Below are 21110 nucleotides of genomic sequence, written 5' to 3'. Positions count from 1 at the left end.
TGAACTTAGCCTTGTCTACGGGTTCACATATATTATCTAATATCTCAACACTAGTGTCTTACTCTCATCCTACTCCAATGCCCTGTTAAATTTAGGTCATTAAATGCATATTTTCCCAAAATAGGGTTATTTGGGCTTAAGGTATCTCCATAAATTGATTTTACTGTCCACCTGTTAACCACTATTCTAGAAGATCCGTATATCTCAAGAAAGACACTATAATCCTATTTCTGTCCCTGTTGCAAGGCCAACCTGATGAGCAGGAATCATGGAGAATCACGTTGCTGGTGGGCACCTGGGGTTCTAATTGCAGGGATAATACTGAACCTACCTTCTCTTTCTCATGCCGGTGCTCCAGGCAGCAGTGAGTTGAAGGTCTCGAATAAGTTCAGATGGGGAACCCATCCTTAGGCATGTTCAAACTTTCCTACAGACAGCGTGGCTAATAACCAATGAGAGGCCAGCTCGAGGAGATTGGAGACACTACCATACAGTTCTGTCATATAGAGTGTGCTAGGCCAAGAGAGGGACCCCCCAAAGATCCCACATCAAAACCTCGGAACCTGTGAATGTTCCTTTCTGTGGCAAAATAGGTGATTCAGCTAAGGATCTTCAGAAGAGGCACCTACTCTAGATTATCCAAGTAGATACTGCCCTGCATTACCCTGAATGCAATTACATGCATCCTCATGAGAGAGGGTTTGAGAAAGACACACACACAGAGGAGAAGACACACGAAACAGTAAGAGGCAGGGCGGTAGGGAGGCAGAGGTTGGAGTCACGCAGACACAAGCCAAGGAATGTGGGCATCCACTGAAGGCTGAGAGACACAAAGGGTAGATGCTCCCCTAGAGTCCCACAGGGAGCACAGCCCTGCCAGCACGTGGATTTGGGCTTCTGGCTCCCAGAACCATACAGATAGATATTTCAGTTTTTTTAGCCACCCAGGTTGTGGCAATTTGTTACAGCAGACCTAGGAAGCTAATACACATACATGATGAAAATACGTCCCTCTGGATAAGTAGCCTTTAGGAAGTATCCACTGATGCCCAAATTGGTGCTCTACTCTTTGTGACAGCACTTTGATAAGTTTACACAGGCTGTGTTAATCCATCTTTACCACAGTTTCCTTCAAGAACATCTGTTTTTGATACCATGAGATGTTTTTCACATCTTTGCAGTAGGAATTGAAAGAGATTTTCACCAAAGAGATTTTCACCAAATACTGGACTTAAAATCACTTCTATACATCCTAGCCACGAGCCTGTGGTTTCCCACTATTACTGTGGACATCTGGTTTTAAATAATGGTTTTTCTCTTTCTTTCTCAGTTTTTTCTGTGTCATTCTTTACTACACTACTCAATCTTCTATCAGAATATTTAAACTATGAGCCATTCACCCACATCTAGTACCAAAAAATATATATAATTAGACTTTTGATGTAGGTTTTTGTGTTTTTTTCAATTACACGATTTCAGTTGAGTTTCATAGAAGCAAATCATTGAAAAAGTCTAATAACATAACAAAATTCAGTGAACTCTCAGTTATCTATAGTATAGAACAAAAAAGGATAACAAGAGGAAGCAGTAAGGCTAATAGCCACAATTTTTCATTTTGCTTTGAAACTGAGTGAACGATTTGCAGGCTCTTGAGCTTTCTAATCAAGTTTTTCTTAAGCTATCATAAAAATTCGTTTAAAATCACTGAGTACACAACAGCTGCCCTGAGGGGAAAAAATTTAACTTACAAAGTAGGAAACGGAGATCAGTCTGGAGTAAAAATTATCAGCAGAATGGGGGCTTACAGGGCAGTGTGGAGGAGATAACAATGAGCCTGGGATCGGGGTCTGCTGTTCGGTTTCTTTTATTGGTTTATTATGTTGCCCATTCATCAAAATGCTGTAAGTGAGGAACAATAAGGAAATAGACAGGAAACTTAATTTAGATTAATATTCTACATAAGCATGAAGGAAAATACATGAAGATTTCTAGGTTGTTTTGGAAGGCCTGAACTGAAGAAAATGTTAAGGCGAGACAGCCCAAGTGGGAAATATATTTAGATTATATCAGTCTTGAATTATAAATATTATATACACGTACAGAACAAAAGTTAGCTGTTTCCGTTGTCATGATTCTTTTACATCAACCTCGATTGTTTGCTTTCCAAGTCATAATGACTTACAATTATTTTCTCTTTCTGTATTTTCCTAAATCCTTACATTTAAATTAGCTGCTGAAATCTCCATGCCAAGAACACATAAGATAAAGCCATATTGTCAGCTGGGTGTCTTGGTTAATAATATTTCCTAATTATTTCTGGAAGGAAAACATTGTAAACACAGAAAGAAGTATGACAATAGTATATATTGATGGAAAAATTTGGAGCAACAGAAGGTAAATGGGTGCCATATAGCGCATTTATGGCTTAGAGTAATTGAAAGTGTTTGATCTTTATTAAGAGATGGCGAAACTCTGTGAGACAGATGTGTATTACCTAGCTCCATCCATAATAACTGTCTGCCTTTCTATCAAGACTGCTAGTTAGAGGTTTGTTTAGTTACATATCCAGCTGCTGTTTTGCAGTACCAATCACATGCACACTTCAGTTACCACCGAGTGTAAACGTGGTGATGTCCATATCTGCGATTTGCATTTGGATTTCTCGTGAAGTGTTTAAGAAAGTAGGCAATTGGCAACTGTATATTACAGCATCTCAAGATTTCTTTGATTTCTCTGAAGCTTTGAAAAACACATCCAAGACATCTCTTCTACACCAAAAGAAAAAGGCTCCTTCCTCAGTCTGTTTCAACCCCTCCTTCTGGCTCTCAGAGATCACAGGCAACTCCTTTTTTCTCACTGGGCCTCAGTGTCCTTGTGACGAGAAGTAGAGGGTCAGGTTCTTCCCATCTCAATATTCAATTTGGCTTGATAGGTTTTCCTGACCTCAGAACATGTCCCACCCACTGACAACACTATCCCCAAGTTCCAAGGCCAAGCTGAACCCCTCTCTTTTCTGATAAAGATAAATCGCCTTTCTTCTCGTTCAAGTAGAACTTTGCAGATTGCAGTCGTGAGGGGAATGGGGAACAAAAAAATCACATAAAGCACAAGACCAATTATGTGGAGTGCAAATATTCTGACACTAACTTTAATGTCTAGTCCAAGATTGGTATGGGTGGCACCGTGGAGGTGACTGTGAAGCCTGGGTCTCCTCCTGTCACCTCAGTTCTCTCTGGGGTAGATAAGAATTCTTAATAATAACAGTTATTGTTATTATTAAGTAATAATAATGATATTATTAATTAATTAATAACTTAATTAATAATTAAGTAACCCTGTTTACTGCTAGGCTCTGAAATAGGGACTTACAAATATTTTCACTTATATACTTTACAATATATGCCATATATCAACAAGAAGCACAACAGACTTGATAGGGTGGCACTCATATCTATTTTTCCGATGAGGAAAATAAATACCAGGTAGAAAGCATTGGAGTGTAGATTTGACCCGGGTTTGTTGGATCGCCTTTGTTTTGCCTTCTTAATTTACATCTCTGGTCCAAGGAAGGACTAGCTTTGGAATAACCACTTTGTCTCAGGGCCTCCACTCAGGCCTCTTGTCACCCTTCAGATTCCAGGCATGATGTTGGGTCCCGGTCATGACTTTTGCTCCCTCTCAACCCACCTATCCCTGCAGTGATTCCATAGATTGTTTAGATGATGCCACACCCTGTCTCAATTAGAACCAGCACCCTCCGTTTCTATGATACCCAGACATCCTCAAAAGAACTAGACACGAAAAGTTCTTGATGTCCTTCTAGAACCTATCTCTAGCTCTGTCCTAGAACTTGCTTCCAGACAGTTGTTCCTCTCTGTCATTCCCCACCACTCCTGGACCCCTGATCTCTTGGGCTCACCATGGCACCTGGCCTCTCTATAAAAAGAGGAAAACATTTCCTGAACCAGAGTCATAGCATACCACACTGACCTTGCAGTTAGGTGAAGTCACCTACCTGCTGCTCTCCCGGAGATCTCTGGGGCCTACCTCACCCAACCCACTTCTCGCTGACCATTTCCTTTTGCCCATAACTTACTCTCCTGCTATGCCTTTTGATGAAGTGTGGTTTCTTTTTTTAATATTATCTAACTGCCTGAGAAACTGGTATCCCATGGCTCATTCCTGGGAATGGATGTAGAATGTCACTTCTTCTACTTGAGAAGGCAGAGATGATATTGGCTCCCTTTTGAGGGCTGGAAGAGACAGATCCCTGAGCCCAGGAAAAAGCAGAGTTTACCAGCTCAGTTGATCTGCTATCTCTGGTGATCCACCTCTTAGATGCTCTCCCAGTCTCCACAGTGTCCAGCATTCTCTCATAATTTCACACACTAAAGACTCATATGCATATTCCTGATAAATATAACAGCCACTAAGGAAAGGGAGAGTAACTTCCTTATGCTCTTAACTTCTTATGAAAGGTTGGGAAAAGATGAAGAGAGGTGGACCATCAATGATCTCATTTCCTAGACACTAAGCCAATTTTTAGCGTTTCATGCTAAAGACAGATGGAAGCCTTTACTGATACCAAGATCCAAATTTAATCAAGATATACCCCCCAAAACCTGCTGAAAGTTGGACAGTTTATAGGTTGTGTTACTTCTCTTTGGTATTCTAATGGTGGTGCTACAATAATGAAGAGGCTAAAAGAAGGAAGGCTCTTGAGCGAACTGATTATCCATGCTTTAAATTTAGGGAGTCGGCCATACCTTCCTTTTTCAGGGAAGAAATCCCAGCCATTGCAGCCGTGACTATCTTGTCAAATCGAAGAACAGAGCACTTGTAGGTTAAACTGAATCCATGGTTAGAAGAAGGATAAGATTTGGGCAGTGGTCCCAAACTCTGAAGACATACGAGTGCAAAAATATCTGTACAACTATTACAAGAAATACCCATGCTCTTCTCTGATTTCTTAAAATTTACTATAAAAATTACTTTTTATGTCAACTCTCCTAAACTGAACCCATCCTACAATGTGATTTGGCTTTAGTAAGATTTTCCTGGTTGCCTGGACATAGCAAATGGTCATCGGATGACCCAGTGTGTGTCTTCCTGCTTTGCTAGTGTTTTATTTTTTCTTATTTTTTAGAAGTACCTGTTCCTCTTGTGTTTGATTGCTAAACCTCTTAGGAAAACTATTATTTTTCTTTAATAAGTACATCTCACTTGCCCTTGTTACCTTTTTTCTGAATTGCCAGCAGAAGGATCCTACTTATTTGTAATGTTTTCAAGGTAATCAGTGTCTACCCAGGAATGTCTCCCCCACACCTTTTGCTCCTTCTTATATTGCAGCGCTTTGTATATTCCTTGTTAAGGATGCCAGCTAGCCCCCTTTATGAGCCCAGAAGGAATTAAAAAAAAAAATTTCTGAGCAGGCAATGCCTTGTCCACTCAAGATGCCCATGTTTGAATACAGAGGTACGTATTATGTCCTTGGCATTCATTTGAATGAGCGCTTTATCTATGCCTTTCAAAATAGCCCATTGTCTGACTTTAATTAGCCCCCTCTCCTGCCTTGTTTATAGAACTGAACCACATTTCCAGGGCTTTCCACATTCCCCACCCAACCACCTGCTCTTTCACAATTGCAGAAATTTTTTAATAATAATAATAATAAAGGCAAACCTTTGGCAAGCAACTTATTTTTTCAGCTGTTCTAGTGGTTCTGTATTTTTTTTTAATATCATAAAATCTAAAATATTTCCTGGTGGTGAATTTTTCCCGCAGCTTGCAAAAATCATCAGGCTCTGCAGCGAAACAGCCATGGCGAGTGCATGTGGCCGGGCCGAACTTCTGCATATTCTGTCCGGGCCCCAGTGTACAGGACCACTTATCACCGAGCAGCCTGGTGGCTCCTGTTGTTCTTACTTAGCTACATAAATACAAACAGCATTCCAAAGGCACACCAGGGGTAAAAAGAAATGTGTTTCATTTTGTAGCTTAGGCAACAGAAATCACTTTCTCACAGAGACAGCCTGGACATCATTTTGTGCCAAGCAGGAGAGTTGTAAAGGTAGAATGTCAAGAAACTGTCAGCAAGGTGGAATTCTGTAACTGTTAGCTTTCCAAAGGACATAAAATAGTTCGTACACCAGAAATGTAAGACACTTGGAATCATAGTTTGTTTTTGGTTTTTTTTGAGATTTACCATAAAGATATGACCTAAATTCTGTTTTTGTAACTTTTATTAAGGAGCTGTTTTAATTACAAAAGAATGCATGGTAACATTTCAAACAGAATAAAAGGTATAGAGTAAAAAGTAGAAGTCTGCTGACCTCTCCTGCTTACTCATCCCCTTGTCCTACGTCCCCAGGGTCAGGACACTGAGTTCCATATACAATCTTCCAGAATTTTGCTATGACATTTTATTAAAAAGAAATTACGTTGTTGTACTAACAAGTCAATGAACATCAAAATCTATGTTCAATATTTACACGCACTATTACAAACATGCATAAATTAATGTTCTCGTGGTAAGTCCCCTTCCCCCAAGAGAGAATCTAAACAAGACTTTAAGTCTTCAGTTTTACCTCTATACATTTGAAGACTGTAAGCAAACTGTTAACCCTTTTATGTCTCCGTTTTATATCAATTGCATAGTACCTACTTTGCCGGAGGCTGGGGATAACAACAACAAAGTGCACAGAACCAGATGAGCAATTTCTTTGTGAGATAAATCCTCTGTGATCTAGGGCTTTGTAGACAAAAGGCAAATGTTTTTAAGGACATATGTGTCAATATTCCTTCCTCACAAATGTTTATTGACCTGTACATTATACTATTAAATCATTTAAGAATGTAGGGGGTTTTTCTTTGTAAATAGTGCAGTCTGAGGGAGACGTGCTAGCCCCCTCTTTACACGCAGGCATCAGCGGGGAAGTTGGTGATAAAGAAGAAAAGACAGAAAGAGACCCGGGAATTAGTACAACTGGACAGGTGGTCAGCAGCCCTCAGCAGCACTCACATGGCGAGTATCAGCCCTTGGCAGGCTCTAAAAGCCACATCCAGTTTGATATAAATGTTACCTGCTGCCCTCCTGACATTCCGCCCCTATGAGAGCCCATCGGACCCCCTCATCGCTGGATTTCTGTTCAGTTGCAATAGCCCATAGACTCACCCATCATCCATTCCTGACCCACCATTTTCAGCACCAGGTTAAATTTGCTGGAATGCCAATACCACTATGTCCACGTGGCTAAGGAGCTTCTAAAAGCCCATTGCCTGGTACCGGGCAAAGTCCAAGCTCCTCAGCATGGCTCATAAAAACCCTTTATAACTTGGCTCCTACACCCTCCTCCAGCTTCTCTTCAGCCTTCTGTCTGCACTCTTCCTGCACACATTTCCATGTCGGGGACATGTCGGCTGCACATTCGAGCCTCTGCTTTTCTCCTCAAATATAATGGCCCAGTCTCCTATCTGCTTCCTGATTTCCTCTCATCCTTCAAAACCAGACTCAGATCTCTCCCACAATATAGTGTGTTCAGCCACCTTCCCCCAAGAAGGCAGCAACTCACCCCCACCCCCTACCTGCTCTAAATCAGGCTCTGTCAATTACTAGCTTTGCGAACTTGGACAAGTCCTTTATACTGTCTCATTAGTTTCCCAATCTATAGTCTGGAGATAATAACTTACAACAATCTATTTCATTAGTTAATAGTGAGGATGTGATGATAATGCACGTCAGTCATTTAGCACAGTGCAGAGTAAATAAAGCACATAAGTATGCATCCTTAATAAAAATCATGAAACACACACTGATATACGCAAAGTGCCTGACATGAAATCTGACATGAAGTAAGTATTCATGAAATGCCAGTCCTCTTACCCCTGTTTATAGAGTTATGCAGCTGTCTTCCCTATAAATCTGTGTGCTCCCCAAGAACAGAACCCATGCTTATTCCTCTTTTTATTTCTGGAAACCACCACAGTCCTGATGCATAGTAGGCACGCAGTACATTTTTATGTAATCAACTAAGTGAAACTCTTGCTCCTGACAAACTTGCTTATTATTTCTTGAAGAAGAGCTGTGCTTTCCCACTTCTGTGCTTGGCTCGCAAAATTCCTGGCACCTGGGAGCCTCCTTTCTCCTGTCTGCATCCCTCATCCTTCAGTGTCCATTTCAAATCCTCTGTACCTCAGATTCCCCCTTGTCTGACTTCCAGAGTGTGTAGAGCATGGGCCATGCACTTGGAAACTAGGTGCATGGACTCCAACATCTCCCACTATATAACGTGTTCAGTCGCCTTACCCCCAGGCAACAGCTCACCTCCACCCCACCTCCACATTATATGATCTAGCCTGCACTGGAATCCATGAGCTCTGCATCATGAGTGACTTTCTCCTGGGTATGTCTGCATCGGTTACTTGTTGCAACGGAACCCACCCTGACCTTAGAAGGTGATAACTTCTAAGCCCATCGGACCCCACAATTCTGTGGGCTGGCTAGATGTTCCTCTGCTGGTTTCCCTGGGGCTCAGTCATGCAGTTGCCCTTAGCTGGAGTTCATCCATGCTGGGAGTCCAAGATGGCCTCCTTCACATGTCTGGCAGTTGGTACTGGCCATCAGGAGCATTGGAATTCACTTCCACACTCATCCTCCAGGAGTTGAGACTGACTTCCCTAAAAGATCATAAGGCAGTATTTCAAGCAGAGGAAGGTGAATGCTGCAAATCTTCTGAGGCCTAGACTCTGAAGTACACATGACATCATTTGTGTTACATTCTGTTAGAGCAAGTTACAAAACAATCCTAGACACAAGGGGTAGAGGGACAGACTCCACTTCTTGGTGAGAGAGGCTGCAAAGCAACTATGGTCATAGTTAATCTACCACAAATGGCTTGTCTCCCTAAGTGGATCCCAATCTGAGCTCTGGAGTGGCATTTTGTCTCACACTTGCAATACTCAGCACCATGCCTCGTGCATCAGAGGTGCCCAGGAAATGTCTGGTTTGATGGAAGGGTAGGTGCAGAGAACTTGCTTGTTACGTCATTGAGAGCTTGATGGAGCAGAAATTTGGGAATCAGAGACTCTGGGTTTAAATCTAGTTCTGGAATTTACTAGATGGGCAATCTTGGGCACATTACTTAACTTCTCTGATGCTGGGTTTCCTCAGGTAAACCTGAGATGATAGTATCTAGTTTATAATAAGATAACCTCATATAAAGCACCTGACACAAGGTAGATAGATGCTTCCAACTATAGTTCCTATTCATCATGGACTATTTTTCTTATTTATGGTTAAATTGCTATGTAGCTCAGATAAGTGGCCCATAAATCAAAACCTGCCTTAAACTACAAAACGAATAAAATTAGAATGGGTTTGGCATAGTTCACTCACGTATAAGATTTCACACCCCTCAGAATGCCCCTGTTTCTGCTACATGCTTTAACATTAACAAAGGCATCTGATTCTCTATGCCCATTTTCTTCTGGAAGAAGAAGGTATTCCAGCCTGACATGGATAACCATTTAAAGACTCACTGTGTTACATCCAGCATTAACTTTACATTCATTTCAAAGTTGGAAGAAAATCATATGACTTATGGTGGGTCTAAATTCAGATCTTAAAACATGGGTTTAGGAGTGCCTGGGTGGCTCAGTTGGTTAAGCATCTGCCTCTTGGTTTTGGCTCAGGTCATGATCTCGCATTCATGGGATCCAGCCCTGCATCAGGCTCTGCGCTCAGCGTGGAGTCTGCTTCAGATTCTTTCTTTCTCTCCCTCCTGCTCATTCTCTCTCTCTCTCTCTCTCTCTCTCTCTCAAATAAATAAATAAATATATAAATCTAAAACAAACCAACAAGCATGGTTTTAGAATGTTCCGTATAGTATCACCAGCTTGACCCGTCTCAACCATAGGTGTGATGACAATGAGATATTAAATATATAAAGTGCTATGAAAGTCCTTTAAAAGGGAGCCCAGCTATTCATAAGGGGCTATGATTATTATTATTTTAGCATTAGTAGCAAAAATTAAACAGATGCTTTCTAAACTATGTCATTAGAATTTAAAAATAAATTATATACCAGTGTGAAAAATCTTACGCTAGTCGGAGATCTGTTCCTTAGTACATTTCAATATATTTCCTTAACTAGGTTGGCACCTAAAATATTATAGGGTCATAAAAATGATGATAAATGTACTCAAGGTGAAACTCCTAATCTTATCACTTTACTACCTCGGTGACCCATTAGTTCAAATTAACTCATTTTCATGGAGGGGCTTTTGGGGCAGCTGTGAGGCTGCGATGTTAGCTACAGGAAGTTGCAGACCGGCAAATTTCATTCAAATATAAACCTCTGAATTTGGCTACCTGGCATTGCAAGATCCTGTTGTTTGCAGTATGCAAAATAAAAATTATATACCATCTTGCTTGGTCAAAAGTTATGGGCTCTTCAATATCAATTTCAGTACTCTTCCTGGAGGGTTCATATGATAAGAGGCAACTGTGGGAACACAATATTTTGAACAAGGAAGAAAGGAATGTGAGTTTTCCCTTCGTATGTGCAACGACAACTAGTGACATGCTGAAGACTCATATTTTAGGCTGTTCTTTCTTAACCTATAAAATTTGAGAATGAGATGGAAGAATAAGCACCAGCTCTGAAATCTGTCCAGTGAAGTCCTCCCCAGTCCTTCCTCAGGGCCTTTAGAACTCAATTCTATGTTCTGTGAGAGGCAAACTGACATGGCGCTTATCACTGCCTTTTATGTTTACCCCCCTAAATATTTCCCAGGCCACCATAGAGAGGGCAGCACTCATTAGAGCTATAAAATAATTAATTTGATGGAAATGTGTTATGTCATGACTATAGTAGTGGGTCACAGGAGTTTGTCAAAATTTGTCAAAAGTTATCAAATTGTATGTTTAAAATGTGGGAATTTTATTATATGAAAATTGTATCTTAATAAAGCTGACTCCCCCCCAAAATAGTATATCCACTGAAGGACTAAGTATATATATATATATATATATGCGTCAGACAGGAAAGTATCAATCTCACTAAGTCTTCTTTGTGACCTTTGGATAATTACATGCCCTCTCTGGATGTCCCTACGTCTCTTGGATACTAAAAAAAATTTTAAACTTCGTATGATATTTTCCTCTTTTTATTTTTGAGCTATTAGAATGCTGGGGAGGCAGCATGGTGCTTTAGTTAAGAAATGGGCTCTGAAATTCCACAGGTCCTTTTTAGATCCCACCCACCACCATCACTACTGGTTCCACCTACTAAGTAACGTGGGTTATTTCTCTCTTCTTCAGTCCCTCATCATTAAGATGAGAATAATATCACCTATCTTTGGGGATTGTGGTTAAATGAGATAATACGTATAACACATTTGGGTGTGTGGTTAACACTTTGCTTATGAAATGACAGGTATGGGTTTATGAATTACTTCTATTATAATTTAAATCTCTGAGAGAATTTTAAAATTATGGGAAAATAAAATCTTTTATGCTGTGCAAAAATAGAAAGGTATCTACATCTAGTTGCAATATTTAGCTATTCAATTGTTTTGGTCAGACTAGATGGTCTGGAGGTGGGGTGATCTCACCCACAACAAAACTGGGGTCCTGCATAAAACACCTTTTAATAAGATGTTGACCTGGCAGGAAGTAAGGGAAATCTCCAAAGTGGGGGGATGTGGGAGGAGGAGTGTTGGCTTGGGAGGCTGGGGAAAAGTTTGATCAGAAATTAAGCCATTGAATGATGAGGCGATCACACCAAAAGGCAAGTTCTCCTGAGAACAGGTGTCCAAATCAGCTTTATGCATGAACTGGTCCTTGAATGGTTGCCAAGTTTGGGAAGCTGACCTTGGGACTCCAGGATTAACCTGGGGAACCTGGAAGGGAGCTGGCTCCCTAGAAATATAAACATAAATCTTCTGGAGGAAAGCAGTCTCAAATTAGGACCCCAGATTTTACAGATTAAGGTTAACCAGATATAAGCTTTAACCGAAGATCACCAAATGCATAAGGAAGCAAACCACTATGAGTGAGAGTCTGCATAAACAATAAACAATAAATTTAAATTCCTAGAACTTTTAGATATTAGAATTACCAAATACAAAATATACGGTAACTCAATAAATAGAAAACAGTCAACTAGAGACTATCAAAAATTACCAAGCAGATTTTTTTTTTAAAGATTTTATTTATTAGAGAGAGAGACAGTGAGAGAGGGAACACAAGCAGGGGGAGTGGGAGAGGGAAAAGCAAGCTTCCCGCCGAGCAGGGAGCCCGATGCGGGGCTCAATCCCAGGACCCTGGGATCATGACCTGAGCCGAAGGCAGATGCTTAACGACTGAGCCACCCAGGCGCCCCCCAAGCAGATTTTTTAAAAATCAGATGGAATTTATAGAAATAAAAAAATATGTATTCATTGATAACTTATAAAATGCAGTGTATTAGTAAAACAACAAATTAACTACAGTTGAAGAAAGAATTAGTGGACTGGATGTAGATCTGAAGAAGTCTATAGCAATTTATAGCAAAATACAGAACAGAGAATCATGGATATAGAGAAAAATAATGGGAGGTTTGGGGTATAGAGAATGAAAGGTTTAACATACATCTAAACAGAGTCCCAGAAGGAGAGAATAGGGATGATACAGACAAGGCAATATTTTAAAGAGAGGACGGTTGAAACTTTTCCAGAGGTAGAATGAGGTTAATTTGAAGAAACTTGAAGACAAAGGGAGTATATTAAAAAGCAGAGATTTAGGGGCACCTAGGTGGCTCAGTCAGTTAGGCGTCTGCCTTCAGCTCAAGTCATGGTCCCAGGGTCCTGGGATCGAGCCCTGCATCTGGCTACCTGCTGAGCAGGGAGCCTGCTTCTCCCTCTCCCTCTGCCTGCTGCTTCCCTTGCTTGTGCTCTCTCTCTGTCAAATAAATAAATAAAATCTTTTAAAAAAATAAAAAGCAGAGATTTAAAAAATGGGCAGAAGAACTGAATACTTTTTTCCAAAGAAGATATACCGATGCCCAATAGATACATGAAAAGATGCTCAACATCATTCATCATCAGAGAAATGTAAATCAAAACCACAATGAGATACCACCTCACACCTGTCAGAATGGCTACAATGAAAAACACAAGAAACAACAAGTGTTGGCAAGGATGTGGAGAGAAAGGAACCCTCATGCACCATTGGTGGGAAGAATGCAACCTGGTGCAGCCACTGTGGAAGACAGTATGGAGGTTCCTCAAAGAATTAAAAATAGACCTACGCTATGATCCAGTAATTCCATGACTGGGTATTTACCCAAAGAATACAAAAACACTAGGTCAAAGACATATATGCACTCCTCTGTTTATGGCAGCATTATTTGCAATAGCCAACTCATGAAAGCAGCCCAAGTGTCCTTCAATAGAGGAATGGATAAAGAAGATGTAGTGTGTATATATATATATATGCATATACACACACAGTGGACTATTACTCAGCCATAAAAGAGACTAAAATCTTGCCGTTTGCAACAACATGGAGGGACCTAGAGGGTATAATGCTAAGTGAGTAACAAATAGACTCTTAAATACAGAGAACAAACTGGTGGTTGCCATGGGGAGGATGGGTAAAATGGGTGAAGGGGATTAAGAGGTACAAACTTCCAGTTACAAAATAAATGTCATAGGGATGAAAAAGTACAGTGCAGGAAACATAGTCAATAATATTGTAGTAACGTTGTATGGTGACAGATGGTGACTACACTTAACCACGGTTGAGCACTGAGTAATGTATAGAATTGACAAATCACCATGTTGTACATCTGAAACTAATAATAACATTGTGTGTCAACTATACTTCCATAATAAATTTTTTAAAAAGCGGTCAGAAAGGAAAGAAAAATTGTCCAAAGTATAACTGCAAGGTCAACAGCAATCAGGGAAGCCGAAAGACAGTGAGGTGGTATCTTTGAAGTGCTGAGAGAGGAATAACTATAAGGTTACAATTGTGAACCTAAAAATATTATCTTTCAAGTACAAGAGAAAAAGACATGATATTTTCAGATAAATGAAAACAAACATTTTTACCGCCAACATCACCTACAGGAAAGGAATTTTCTGAAGGATTACTTTAAGAAGATGGAAAATGAATCTAAAAAAAAAAGTCTCGAAGCAGAGTAAGCAAAGAAAATGGTGAACATATAAGTAAATCTAATACAGATTTACTTAATAAGATGATGACAATTATGATGTCTAATTTGGGAAGATGTAATAGAAAGGAACAAGCTAAAATACAAGAGAATAGCATACTCATGTAGATTAGGAGAGGTGTAGTGAGAGTTCTAAGGATTTTGTCAGTGGGAGTTTTCAGATATTGTTTGTAGTCTTTGTTAAATATGCAAGGTAAAATGTTATGGGTAACCATAAACAATGAAACCAGAGTTGCAATTTCCACGCAGGTAGAAGGCAACACTGTGTAGGAGAAATGAACACGAGAGGCTTCTTTTCATCAAACAGTGGATAAAATCAACTAGACTTGCAATCGTGAAACCACTGTGGGGTCTTCGGGCGGTAGAGCTGGGTGGGGGCAGGTGTAAGCGCTGGCTGTCCCGCAGTGATAAGGAAGCCTGGGCAGAAGAAGCAGGATTCATAAGAAGATTCCATCCAGGGACTGCTGGTGGTAGAGGAGAACGAGAGGAGAGCCTTCACGGCAGAGATGCCGGAAGCTGTAGGGACCGGGTCAGCCTGGACTGAGCTTTCTCCCGGCCTGGGGGAGCAGCGGAAGCAGAGCCATTCCAGCCGACAGAGGTGCGGCTTGCGGGCGCCGAGGGGAGCCTAGGGTGCTGATACTTCTGTCCACGGGGTGGGGAGTGTGCCAGCATCTCACGGAAGCCTCCGGCCGGCCCAGCCTCAGCCACAGCAGGGAGAGCAGGGGGGAGAAGAACAACAGGACGTCCCCCCCCCCGCCCCCGGCAGCATTCACACACCGTGCCTACACACGGAAGGTCGCCCAGGCAGAAGCCAGAGGGTGTAGGCACCCAGCCAGACAGAGCTGGGGAAGATGGGCCCTGGCAACATGGGGAAATGTGACCCAACCCAAGTGCTTTGTATTTAACCATCGCCTCCTTTCCTTCCCATATAAGATGTAGGGCACCCTGATCTACACCCACTTCTGAGCCTGCCTGCCCAGCCTTCCCTTCTGCCACTTAAAAGTGTTAACTTCTTAAACAACAAGACACATAAATCAGAACAGGGTTAGAGGAATATGCCATAGATTTGAAGGGGCATAAAGATGCATCTGAGTGATTAGAGCTAACACTTATGTCCTGCTTGCTCTATGGCAGGAACTATTCAGAGCGCTCGGCATACAGGAGATCATTTAATCTCATGTGCCCAAGAGGCAGAGCTGGGATTCAAACACATACGCTCTAGTTCCAGAGTCTTCACTCAAAGAATTTGTGCTCCTTCTGAGTGGTTGGAGGATTTTTTTTTATTTTTTTTAATTTTTTTTTAAAGATTTTATTTATTTATTTGACAGAGAGAGAGAGACAGCGAGAGAGGGAACACAAGCAGGGGGAGCAGGATAGGGAGAGGCAGACTCCCCACTGAGCAGGGAGCCCGATGCGGGGCTCGATCCCAGGACCCTGGGATCATGACCTGAGCCGAAGACAGACGCTTAACCCACTGAGCCTCCCAGGCGCCCCGATTTTTTTTTAAAGTAGGTTCCACATCCAGCATGGAGCCCAGTGTGGAGCTTAAACTCACAACCTTGAGATCAATACCTGAGCTGAGATCAAGAGTTGGATGCTTAACTGACTGCGCCACCCAGGTGCCCCATGGTTGGAGGACATTTTGCCTGGAGAAGATTAAGTGCCAGTCTGGTGCTATGAACTGCATGTTTGTGTCCCCTCAGAACTCATACGTTAAAGCCCTTAGCCCCAGCAGGATGGTATTTGGTATTTGGTGTTTGGGAGCTAATTAGGTTGTGAGGGTAGAGCCTTTGTGAATGAGATTAGTGCCCTCGTAGGAGAGACACATGAGAGAGATGATCTCTCTTTCTGCTACATGAAGACAAAGAGAGAAGCCAGCAAAGCAGGCAGAGGGTCCCCAAGACCCCAACGTCGCGGGCACCCTTCTGCCTCCAGCACCGGGAGAAATGTTTCTTGTTTAAACCACCCAGTCTATGGTATCTGGCATAGCAGCCCAAACTGATGAAGACAGCTGGGGAAATAATGGGTTCTCTTGAAATATTTGAAGGGCCATATATGGAAAAAGGATTAAACCCTATTGTGTATGGACCAAAAAGATGAGAAAGAAGAAAGTGATGCTTTTCTGCCTGCTTTGTGACAGTCAGAAGTGCCCAGAGAAGAAATGGGCTTTCTGAGAGGGCATTGGGTTCTGCAGCCCTGAGGCTAACTGCACCCAGTGTTAATAATGTGGGCAGGATTTTGGCACTGAGTGGGTGGTTGTGCGAGGCTCTCTATAAGATCTCTTCCAACTTTTGAGAATCTATAGCGCTGCGAGGGACAGGAGCTCAGATCCAAAGAACTAGATGTTCAGGACTCTTAACTTTTGCAACAGCTATTTTTTCCTAAATAACTTTGTTCCTGGGCAGCGTGGAGCCAGAATTTGCAATTGTACATTTTAGGACTCAGCGCACCTGGATACCCTTCCTCCAGAGGTCAGCTTCGGCAACAAGGATGTGTTCCCCACCCCATCCCTAATACCAGCTTAGGTGCCCCCCTCACTCGGTCTTTCCCCAGCCACGTCACTTCTCACACTACACTGCATCGTCTGCTTCATCATCAGTAATATATTAGTTTCCCAGGGCTACAGTAACAAAGTGCCACAAATGGGGGACGGGGCGCTTAAAGTGACAGAAATGCATTGTCTCACGGTCTGGAGACTAGAAGTCCAAAATCAAGGTGTCAGCAGGGCCGGCTCCCTCCGAAGGCTCTAGGGGAGCATACCTCCCTGCCTCTTCCAGCTGCCAGTGGTTGCTGGTTCTTAACCTGAGGTCCTATCACTCAAACTTCTGCCTCTGTCTTCACATAGCCTTCTCCCCTCTGTGTCTGTGTCTCTGTGTGTCTCTCTCCTCTTCTTAGAAGGACACCAGCCATGTTGGATTTAGAGTCCACCCCAATTCAGTATGACCTCATCTTAATGTAACCAGTAATATCTTCAAAGGTCCTGTATGTATATAAATCACTTGGATCTATATTTGATATTACCGCAAGCAATAAAAAACAAAAGACAGATTATTCCATTTCATCTAGCCTGTGCTTTTTGGCATGTTTACCAGAATCTAACTTTGGTTTCTCTCATCTCTCATAAAACTTGGTTCTCTGATACTTGATTTTTTTTTTTTTTTTAAGATTTCTTTATTTGAAAGAGAGAGAGATCGAGTATGCGAGCAGGGGGAGGGGCAGACAGAGAGGGAGAATCTCCAGCAGGCCGCCCCCCCACCCGCCCCTGCTGAGTGCCTGAGATCATGACCTGAGTGGAAATCAAGATTTGGATGCTCAACCGACTATCAGGCACCCCCTGATATTTGAATTCTTAATCTTGGTTGCCTTCCTAGTTTAACCCCCAAATAATGTTTCTTAGTATCAGAAAATAAAGCTTGTAAAATGTATCCCTAATCTTTTTTTTTTTTTAATTCAAACTTGCAACTAAAGAAAACATTGCACTATCTTTGCCTTCCAGAGCGGTGTCAGCAACCCCCAGTCTCCATTTGCTCAGATGCCAGGTGAGTACTTGAGTTCAACGAGCAGTTGATGAATTCCCTTTTGCATTCACGTCAGACACTGGGGCTTCCATTCTTTTATAACTGCCTTACAGCACTTTGGAAATTTTACTTTTTCAATCTAGGTATTTTTAAAATATAAAATCAGTGAAGACACACCTAATTCAGTCATTCCTGACCTCAGAGTTCATTCTGTCTTGAAGGCAGCCTTTCCATCCCTTGCCAAGGAGAAGCTTACTGAGCAGAAACAATAGCAATCAGGCCTTTGATACAATTTTAAAATGTCTAAAATTCTGGCACCGTTATCTGTTAGATTATGCACCTGCTTTAAAACAGAAGGAGAGAGACCGGTGGGCAGATGGAGGAACTACCATTTACTGGGTGCTCTCTATAGGTCGGGCACTTTGATAAGCATCTGGTCTTCATTTCAATACATATGTCTCATTAAATCCTCCTGCGGAGATGGGAAAGAGGCATTCTCATTCTTAGTAATAGGGTTTCGGACTCCCATCAGCATGCACATGCTCACGCACGTGTGCGCGCACACACACACACACACACACACACACACAGACATTCCTTTCAGATCCCAAACTCAGAAGTGGCTTAGGCTTTCTCAATAATTTTAGTAAGCTTCAGAGCTAGGTAAGAAGAGGAATGAGAGCGATAAGAAATCTCACATATCTGAACATCTCATTGTGTTTTCCCATCATGTTTACCATCACTGGAATCTGGTTACATCTGCTCCCTTCTATAGAAGGACATTTTTGCAGCTTTTCTTACTATCTCGTTATTCTTCCCCTTTTTAAGGAGAAAAATATATGCATAAGAGCACAGGTTTTTTTCCTTGGTGGTTGTTTTTACTTGGAAATGGGAAGCAAAGATGTGAGATCCTGGAAGCCTCGTTTCCCTATTCCTCATTCTCTTCTCAGCCTTAATGACTCCCGTGGATATAAACTCATGGCATGAAACAGAATTGTATCTATTGATATTAATTTTCACTTGCACACATTTTTTTCTTCTATGGAAGTATGCTTATGATGAAACCCCTAACCGCAGCTTTCAAATTCATGAGCAGATTAGAAGTTTGGGGCTATAGAATTTAAGATGAAAGTAGAGTGAGTAGAATTTGCTGTAAGTTTCTACAGGGAGTTCTGATTTCCTCTGAATGAATGAATAAATTTACATGTAATTGTTGAACACAGTATTATACTACTGGATTTACAGCAAATGTATAAGACATAAGCTCTGCCCCATGGACTTGGCAGGTGGATTAGAAACAGGATTTTAACTCAGGTGAGGGAGTAGTGAGCTTAATATAAAGTGCCACACCATGTGGCAAGGGCCAAAGTGCCGTGTAGGTGGAGTAATGTGTGACTGTGTCATAATAACAAAAGAGAATGGTCTTCTGTCCCTGTGGACAAGTAAGCAGAGTGGATTGGGACAGAGTCCGCAAGTGGTCCACTCTGGTTGGGGGAAGGTAAGAACGACAAGCACCTGCATCCTCCTCCCAGCTCAGCCTTTTTGTGACCTCAGGGTGTAGGTCTTAGCTAATTAGACCACATCCACCACCAGCTGGAATAATGAAACCATCCATTTTACGGAGCTTGAGTCTATGTCCCTCAACATGTTCTAAATGATAATGTGTTTCCTGCTACAGCTGAGCTACTGGATCTGAAAGGCTGCAGCAAACACCTCTCTTTCCTTATGGGACAATTTCACTGGCCTTGCCATAAATGAGACTCTTCTTAGCTTCACCTTTTTCCCCTGTTTTCACCAAGGAACCTTTCTGTACGAGGTATTCTCTTCCCAAACTCTCCCAGGGCCCGGGTGAACTGAGTCAGGGACTCCACATGGACACAAGAGGGCAGCAAATAACATGAGAAAGCCAGAAAACATTTTTTTTTCTTTTTTTTTTTTGAGTAGTCCTCTGACTTGGTGGCACAGTAGCTCTATCATCCCAGAGCAAGCGAGCCACTTCTTGATGCCTACTAGGTACGAGACATACGTTAGAAGGTCCGTATACAAAGAAGTAGGAGAAGCATGCAACCTGCCTCTGATCTGGGGTGGGATTATAGTATCCCTGGGGCTAGAGATACTGAACCTCAGATACCATGCCCAGAAACGGCCTGCTGTTCGCCGTCCTATGTACATGGAGACAGAGCTCAGACACTGGGAAAAAGACACTTCATTTGATAGAATGTAAATGGGCGAGGGATTTCTTTTCTTTTCTCTTTGCGCCCAAACTTTTCCTAGGGCAGTAACTGGAACACAGAAAGTGCATAACGTATGTTGAGTGAGTGAATGAGAAGAGTTACTGCACCATCTCAAATGAACTCATCTCCAAAGGCAGAGTGGAGGTTACACATATTAGTTATTTGGGCTGGACCAGTTAAAAGAGGCAATGCAGCAATATTTAATGCTTTTCAAGACCTATCTCTATTTAAATATTTGCCTTGGTATCCGGCCTGCGTTAGAAAGACCGTTCCCCACGTGGAGAGTCTCGGCTGCCACAGATACATGGGGACAGTTTTGCCCATTTCTTTTCCCTTCGGCAACAGGTTCACCAGTAATGACAGGTTACTATGGGGTCAGAAGATCGTTCCTCTCAGACGCAGACTTCCACAACACTAAACAGGTCGCAAGCGACGTCTGCGCCTCGGGCCCCGCGGCCAAGCCCTTTGCGTGCGAGGCCCCCGCAGGGCAGAGCCACCCGGGCCTCCTGGATTCCTACTTCCCGGAGCCCTACGGAGACCACCGGCCCCCGGGCCTGACCCCCAGCACCGGCTCTCTGTTCAGCGCCTCACCCCTGCCGCCGCTCCTGCCGCCACCTTTCCCTGGGGACCCCACGACGCACTTCGTGCTTGTGAGTATGCAGGTGGTTCACGGTTAGGGAGCAAGGTGAAGTCTGGGCGCGCGCGCATCGGGCCAGTGCGTGCACCCGGCAACCGGGTGGAAGCCAGATCGGGCTCGCCCTGCGCACCCCTGCGGCTGCTGCGCCAGGACACGCTCCGAGGGGCGTCCCTCAAAGATCCGCGCCGACTCCGACCGCGAGAGGGTCTGTCCAGGGGCTTGTGAGGGGACGACTATACGGCAGGGTCTGTGTCCATTTTGCTAGTACTCTGCTGATTCTGCCAGATCGTGCCTCCCGCACCCAAGGAAAGAGCACTGAGGTCCCACACCCACAGACTAGGCTGTCATCTGCCAGAGCAGGCACATCAGGCCTTCTTCCCTCCCAGTCCCCACAACGCCCCTCCCCACAATATTTCTACCCTATAGAATCTTGCTCTCCCTCGATCCTAACAAAGAGGTGAGTTCATAAGGATCTGAAGAATACAACACCCATCTTAGAGAAAAC

At 42.6% G+C, this 21110-nt stretch overlaps 1 protein-coding gene across 9 annotated transcripts in view; it reads left to right on the top strand.

The window, feature by feature from the left end:
* POU2AF2 (POU class 2 homeobox associating factor 2) overlaps positions 1–21110 on the top strand; it is a 484065-nt gene that overhangs the window by 461453 nt on the left and 1502 nt on the right. For all 9 annotated transcript variants that reach the window (XM_036106883.2, XM_036106882.2, XM_036106877.2 and 6 more), the window contains 2 exons: positions 17713–17755; positions 20314–20618. In XM_036106883.2, coding sequence (XP_035962776.2) covers positions 17713–17755; positions 20314–20618 — 348 coding nt within the window. The remainder of the gene's footprint in view (positions 1–17712; positions 17756–20313; positions 20619–21110) is intronic.

The sequence above is a fragment of the Halichoerus grypus genome, chromosome 11, assembly GCF_964656455.1.
Source record: "Halichoerus grypus chromosome 11, mHalGry1.hap1.1, whole genome shotgun sequence".
NCBI lineage: Eukaryota > Metazoa > Chordata > Mammalia > Carnivora > Phocidae > Halichoerus > Halichoerus grypus.
The sequence above is the reverse complement of the archived record's forward strand: the minus strand, read 5'-3'. Positions and strand labels throughout refer to the sequence as shown.